The sequence below is a fragment of the Sander vitreus genome, chromosome 3, assembly GCF_031162955.1.
Source record: "Sander vitreus isolate 19-12246 chromosome 3, sanVit1, whole genome shotgun sequence".
Lineage (NCBI taxonomy): Eukaryota > Metazoa > Chordata > Actinopteri > Perciformes > Percidae > Sander > Sander vitreus.
Genome location: NC_135857.1, coordinates 34,248,941 through 34,256,440, shown reverse-complemented (window position 1 = coordinate 34,256,440; position 7,500 = coordinate 34,248,941). Strand labels below are relative to the sequence as shown.

The 7,500-nt window shown below is 44.7% G+C and overlaps 1 protein-coding gene across 3 annotated transcripts in view; it reads right to left on the bottom strand.

Moving 5' to 3' along the window:
* Window positions 1-7,500, bottom strand: part of LOC144515899 (transmembrane protein 87A) — a 26,235-nt gene that overhangs the window by 7,059 nt on the left and 11,676 nt on the right. For all 3 annotated transcript variants that reach the window (XM_078247094.1, XM_078247092.1, XM_078247093.1), the window contains 5 exons: window positions 5,344-5,452; window positions 3,687-3,745; window positions 1,249-1,352; window positions 1,080-1,153; window positions 779-840 (listed from right to left, as the gene is read on the bottom strand). In XM_078247094.1, coding sequence (XP_078103220.1) covers window positions 779-840; window positions 1,080-1,153; window positions 1,249-1,352; window positions 3,687-3,745; window positions 5,344-5,452 — 408 coding nt within the window. The remainder of the gene's footprint in view (window positions 1-778; window positions 841-1,079; window positions 1,154-1,248; window positions 1,353-3,686; window positions 3,746-5,343; window positions 5,453-7,500) is intronic.

Below are 7,500 nucleotides of genomic sequence, written 5' to 3'. Positions count from 1 at the left end.
GGTAACGTTACTTTTTGACGTTCAACACCCCCACCCCTAACCTGACTCCGCCAGATGGATTGCTTCGCATTTGCTCGGCATGTCCATCTGGGAACTTTCCGTTGGACAACTTTTAGGAAGGGACGAAAATCCTGGTTAGCTGATTGGATAAACCATGTCTCTCACCGCCTATGTTGGTGATGGACGGGCCAAATCAACCAATCAGATCAACGATGTATCAAACTCTTGCCCGAAACCAGTCGGGAGAAGAGCAACAACATCTTCTCCTCCGAGAAAAGCCTCCAGTGCCGTTTTTCGCTCTTCTTTCAATGAAGGAATACTTTCTAATTCGGATACAACGTGCGCGATAGCTACGCTCATCTCATCCGTGGAAGCCGCCACGCTGTTCAGACTGAACAGTCGCTTCTCGTTGCGTCAGCGTCACACCTAAACCCGCCTCAAAACCAACGCCGATTGGTCGGTCGTTTGGCGAACGGCTCCAAATTTACTCCGTCTCAAGATGCCAGAATGATCTGCGAGCGGAAAACTGGAGCTCGCCAGATCAGGACGGTCTCACGAGACTACCCCCACCCCCACTGCTGAAAGCAATTCTAGAGGAAACACTGCAATAACTATTATGTTTCATTCTCCTTTTGACTGACGAGGTCAATCGAACGAATGATTATCCACGTGTTTAAAGACAAAACTCATCATTGAGTTGCTAAAATGACACGGAAGATAATGTTGGTGCTTCGTTTCTCTATCTGTGCTGTATCTGCAGGTAGAAACAGAAACGTACCACTTTGTTGGCTTTGGCCGTGCCGTTGCTCTCGTTTTTGGCGCCCCTCATTTTCATCCCCTCTGGAGACGCAGGAGTCAAAAACAAACACCCAGATGAAAACATATGGAGGTGAGCTAACTAACTAATCAACTAACTAACTAAACAACAATCAAAGTAACTAAACAACCTACTAAGTGAATGGGAGAGCACTGAGGGCGGTAGAGAGGAGAGACAGGAGTAACATAGGAAGGGAAGAGAGGAGGCAACAGGTTAGGAAGGAGGGAGGAAGCGAGGGAGTAAAGGAGGAAAGGTTTCTGACCGAAAGCCTCGTTCATCATGGGCTCCTTCTCCTCTTCCTCACTCTCTTCATCCAGCAGAGGACTGAAGGCATACCTGACACCCGGACAGGGAGAAACAAACCGGCTTTACTTTGCAGTTAAACAGGAGAAGAAAAAAACAAAGAAAACAGCCCCGACATCACCCCTTACCTCTGGTTATTGGCTGACGGTCGCCATAGGAACATGATGACCAATAGGATGATGGAGAACAAGAAGCGCCAGAACGCATCATCTATCCACAGCTCCCTCCAGTCCTAGAGAGAGAGAGAGAGAGAGAGAGAGAGAGAGAGAGAGAGAGAGAGAGAGAGAGAGAGAGAGAGAGAGAGAGAGAGAGAGAGAGAGAGAGAGAGAGAGAGAGAGAGACAGACAGACACAGAGAGAGAGAGAGAGACAGAGAGAGAGAGACAGACAAACAAACAGACAGAGAGAGAGAGAGAGACAGACAAACAAACACAGACAGAGAAAGAGAGAGAGAGACAGACAGACATTTTTATTGAAAACACTTCATTTACAGGAAGAAAAAAAGACTGAAGATGATAAACGTTTCTGTCCCTTCTGGCCTGAATCTCTCCCAGAGAATAACTCTGAATAAGAAGAGGGGAGTCCCACAATTGATCTGCAAAAATATCCTAATGAAGGGGGACAAGAGCCCTTTGTTTATGATACAAGTATTATGGGAAGGACACTTGAATTTCAGCTCAAAAAACCTATGAATGAAAACGCCTGAAACCATCATCATTTAACCCTTCGGATCAAACTGTTTCTACCCTGTCACGTTCAACAGCACATGTGTTTTGCATTTTAACCTTTATTTATTCAGGGAAGGTTCACTGAGAGGCAGCCTCTCTTTTGCAGGAACGCCCTGATCACATTCACACAGTTCCTCATTCATACCTGGAAGCTGCCCAGTACAACCGCAGTCTGATCTGCTGGCCACTGAGCAGCTCCACTGGAGCGCTTGGAGGTTAAGGGCCTTGCTCAAGGGCACCTCAGTGGTGGTGATGAGGGCTGTTACATTTTTAAATGGTTTGTAAACGGGGGGGGGAACTGAAGACATTATATCCAACCACCAGACTCCTTTGACAAAAAAAACGTCCTTTTACCTCTATGAACACAGGACTTGCTGCCTCTATCATGGATGTGTTTACTACTGTTGCCAGGCAGCCTGCTCGCGAAATCCCCCCCCTGTGGCCACGCCAAGACCTGCCCTTCAATAGCTACTGTTGGCCAGGCGTCCATGCTTACGCAAGGTAACGTAACCCCATTCATACAGGTCCTATCCCCTGACCAATCGGCTATCCTAACCTTAACCACTCGAGGTCAATGCCTAACCCCAACCAATCGAGCTGCTATTGAGGGGCGGGTCTTGGCGTGGCCATAGTAGGGGAAAAAATGTTGCAGCCTGAGCTTCTTTACTTCCGCTCTCTTCTTCTCTACTACTTCTTGCTTATTCACAGACTATTTTCTTTGCACGCCCCCAGTGTTTTCGGAGAACACTGCAATGAACAATGCGTTGAGCGTGAACGTCTCCATGCATGTATGTAACTACGGAAGCCCGCGCGAGTATAACCAAGGCTTCAGCATCCGTTCGCACAAACCTTAACCCCTATGATGTTTCACAGGCTTCCACACAGCCGTTTACAAACTAGAGCCCGACTGAAATGTATCGGCGGGCCGATATTATCGGCCGATATTAGGCATTTTCCAAACTCAGGGTTCATACGCAGTTTAACCAATACTTTTTGGCAGATTTCCATGACTATGTATTCCTGAAAATGTCAGTGGACATTACACAATAAGAATAGAAATCTGTGTTAAGGTTTCCCCCTCAGAGGTTTAACAATGAAATGAATGACAATGTATGTTGTTCATAGTGGGAGTCGTAATATCGCGCCCCGAATAGAACGGTGAGGTTAGGACGACGTGAAATACATTTATTAATCACATATTATTATGCTGTGTTAAAAAAAACAAAAATCCATGACTTTTCCAGGTTTTTTCAAAACGTATGAACCCTGCAAACTATCGGTATTGGCATTTATAACGGCCGATAAATGAACATTTCAACCATGGTCTGAGTGGTGGTGTTGCATCGTCTGTCCACCAGAGGGCGCTCTACAGCCTCCTGTTGGCAACCCTCGTGTTTAACCCTTTAAGTTTCATTTAATTGTATTTTTATACATTTTATTTATCAGAACGTTAATATATTTTGATGTTCTGTTGTGACAATAAAACAAACACGTTTATTTTTAAACTGAATTATCATATTATCTTAGTGAAGACTCATAACTACAAATAACTAATGGTAGGGAAATCTGGACGTTTTGTTACACGTTTCTGGATTTAAAAAAAGAAAAGAAATATCGGCTGATATATCAGAATATCGGATTTTTAAATCACCAAATATTTGTATTGATATCGGCCTTAAAAATCCTTTATCGGTCGCTCTATTACAAAGTAATAGGAACGCCAATTTAAAGAGGGTTGAACTGTCGTAATGGGATAAGAGTTGGCGAGCCGTTTTAACAGCGTAGCTTACTAACCAACCGAGCGACCTGAGCTGTACTACATCCTAGTCGAGTACTCACAGACAGACACGTAGACCGTCTGAAGGTCTTGGTGCTCCAGATGATGAAGATGACCGATGCTGGAAAAAAACAAAAACCACATATCTGAGCTTCAAAGATATGAAATGTGTTTCTTGGGATATTAGAATAATAGAAAACACGTTATGGTCCCAGAGGGGAGATTTGTCTCGGGCATAGCGCTACAATCTGCTGCTTCACAACACAAACGTGTGAAGGAGAAACCATTCTTAAAACTAAACATAAGATCAACATAAGAGCAACTAAGAATCTTAGGACACATTATGACTGTACAGACAACACGACATCATAAACAAGTGGCTAATAATTAAAGTGCAAAGTGCAAAAAAGGGCCTGTGTATTTATTGCACGTTGCTCTGTTGTGTAAAGACTCTTGATCAGCAGCTTGATAGAGGTTGGGATAAACGATAACTTAAGTCTGTTTGTTTTATCAACACGTTCTCACTCCGAACTTGTAAAATACGGACGCTTGGGCAGTGGCTGTCAGCGTCAGATACGACGTAAAAAGCTCCCTTCAGCGTGTGTGATGAACGCAGCGGGGAGAGCAGCAGCTACGCGGCGCCTGAAGATGACGTAGCATTAAGAGCGACTACGGTAGAGAGTAGTAAGCCTGAAAATCTGCATAGGGAGGTTGGTTGGGGGGGTGGACGGGTCAAACAACACAGGACTTTCACCCCGGAGACTGGGGATCGTGTCCTGCGTGTCACTTTACCTAAACCCAACTGTCCCGTTCTTCTTTTCCTAAACCCAACTGTCCGTTCTTCTTTACCTAAACCCAACTGTCCCGTTCTTCTTTACCTAAACCCAACTGTCCCGTTCTTCTTTACCTAAACCCAACTGTCCCGTTCTTCTTTACCTAAACCCAACTGTCCCGTTCTTCTTTACCTAAACCCAACTGTCCCGTTCTTTACCTAAACCCAACAGTCCCGTTCTTCTTTTCCTAAACCCAACTGTCCCGTTCTTCTTTACCTAAACCCAACTGTCCCGTTCTTGACCTAAACCCAACCGTCCCGTTCTTTTTTACCTAAACCAACCGTCCCGTTCTTTTTTACCTAAACCAACAGTCCCGTTCTTCTTTACCTAAACCCAACAGTCCCGTTCTTCTTTACCTAAACCCAACTGTCCCGTTCTTCTTTACCTAAACCCAACTGTCCCGTTCTTTACCTAAACCAACTGTCCCGTTCTTTACCTAAACCCAACTGTCCCGTTCTTGTCCTGCGTGTCATGGAAACGTAAGCCCACCCACGACCTTTTCATAAACCTAACAAAAACCACATATCTGAGCTTCAAAGATATGAAATGTGTTTCTTGGGATATGAGATATTAGAATAATAGAAAACTCGTTATGGTCCCTGAGGGGAGATTTGTCTCGGGCATAGCGCTACAATCTGCTGCTTCACAACACAAACAAATCTATCAACTAGCGTTGCTCTGATTGGTTGTAGCGCTATCCTATTGCATGCAGAGGGAATTTGAAAGACAACCGTTTATCCCGCCCCTCAGATTGAGCCCTGCCAATGGGGAGTTCCCAGACCCAACATCTGGACGTGGGTCTGGCTAGTCAGGGTACCCGGCCTAGGCAGAAGTCCATGAAAGAGAGGGTTGATTAGTTTAAGACAATGAAAGGTATTTTGCGTACCTATGACGGCGAAGATGAGCGTGTTGGTGAAGTGTCTGTAGAGAGACAGCTTGACCACGTTCCTCCGCAGCCTCAGCAGCTTCATCGTCTGGGCCAGACTCACAAAGATGTGGCGACACGGTCAAGGAACATGGACCACAGGTTCAACAAAGTAAACAAACAGTACCGGCTGGACTCTGGGTTTGAACGCTGTGTGACGGCACAGCGAAGCCAAAACGGAGAGGTTTAAACCCTCAGGGCAGAGAGTTGTTAACATTTTTAACACGCTGCACATTGTTTCTCTGCAACTGCAGAAATGTCCAAATTCTGAGATTGTTTTTTTGAATGATGGATATAAACACTTGCAGCCAAACGTATATTCAAACTGGTCATATCATAACTTTGGTTAATTACATGATATTAGCATTGAGGGTGCAGAGGTTTTTTTTTGCTTGAAATCAATTATACACATAGAAGAAAGCAAAACAATTGGAAAAATTAAGGAAGAGCGAGAGAGGGAGAGAGAGACAGAGAGACAGAGAGAGAGAGACAGAGAGAGAGAGACAGAGAGAGAGAGACAGAGAGAGAGAGACAGAGAGAGAGAGACAGAGTGAGAGAGAGAGAGAGAGAGACCGAGAGAGAGAGAGAGAGAGACAGAGAGAAAGAGAGAGGGAGAGAGAGACAGAGCAAGAGACAGAGAGAGACAGAGACAGAGAGAGAGAGACAGAGAGAGAGAGAGGACAGAGAGACAGAGAGAGAGAGAGAGACCGAGAGAGAGACAGAGTGAGAGAGAGAGACAGTGTGAGAGACAGAGAGAGAGAGAGCGAGAGACAGAGACCGAGACAGAGAGAGAGACAAAGACAGAGACAGAGAGAGAGAGAGACAGACAGAGAGACAAAGACAGAGACAGAGAGAGAGAGACAGAGAGAGAGAGAGGACAGAGAGGACATTTGTAATAAAAGGAAAGTGCAGTCGTGGATATCCACCAGCAGAGGGTAGAGTCGAGCACAGCCAGAGGAATAGCAGCCAGGAGCACTACGTCACCTTCAGCCTACAGGGGAAGAAAAGAACGGCAGGGTGAAGAAAGAAAGGGTAAAGAGATCAAAGGGAGATACGAGAAGTGTGCAAGACAGTAGGATGTGGAAAGACTGTGCGACGGAGAGGACGAGGAGGAGGAAGATAAAGAAGTGCGGCGAGGCAGGGGAAGAGAGGGAACTTATTAAGCAGCTACAGTTATTCTTGAAACAAGCTTGTTTCGTTCAACAGGGTGTACCAGGTGGGTGGGGTTTACCAACAGATTTAGTTTCATGTGGCATGTTTGCAGGGCTTTCCAGAGACTTATAAGCCGAATAAAAGTGTATTCAATGCGAGCGTCAAATGAACTAAGATCTCAGATCTAATGATCGTAGGTTCAGCAAACGATCTGTTGTAGACACAGAGATGTTAATAACAATGATGTACAATTGCATTTTTTTTTTTTTTTTTTATTAAAAAATGTCACATTTTCTTGAGGGAAAGAGCCTTAAACCTCCTGAGAAATACGTGCACCTAAGTCTTCCATGAACCTAGGAACATCCTGGAGTCAAATCTGCAGCGTACAATGAGCAGAAAGGAGCTGGAAGCCCGACAGACAGACAGACAGACAGACAGACAGACAGACAGACAGACAGACAGACAGACAGACAGACAGACAGACAGACAGACAGCAGTTGTTTTTGTGACATGTAGTGTTGTGAGGTTTTTAAATGTAGCTCACGCTGTGCATTACGAGGCGTTTACGTGGTGGCCAATACAAAATAATAAAAAGGAGTTGTTGCACGTTACATGAACGTAGAGCCGGGCAATATGTTGATATTATATCGATATCGTGATACGAGACTAGATATCGTCTCAGATTTGGGATATCGTAATATCGTGATATGACGTAAGTGTCTTTTCCTGGTTTTAAACGCTGCATCACAGTAAAGTGATGTCATTTTCTGAACTCACCAGACTGTTGTGTCATTATGTCCACATTACTGATGATTATTTATCAAAAATATTTTGTGGAAGCACCAATAGTCAACACTGCGATATCGTTGCGGTATCGATATCGAGGTATTTGGTCCAAAAAACATCGTGATATTTGATTTTCTCCATATCGCCCAGCTCTACATGAACATACACCATTTTGGTTAC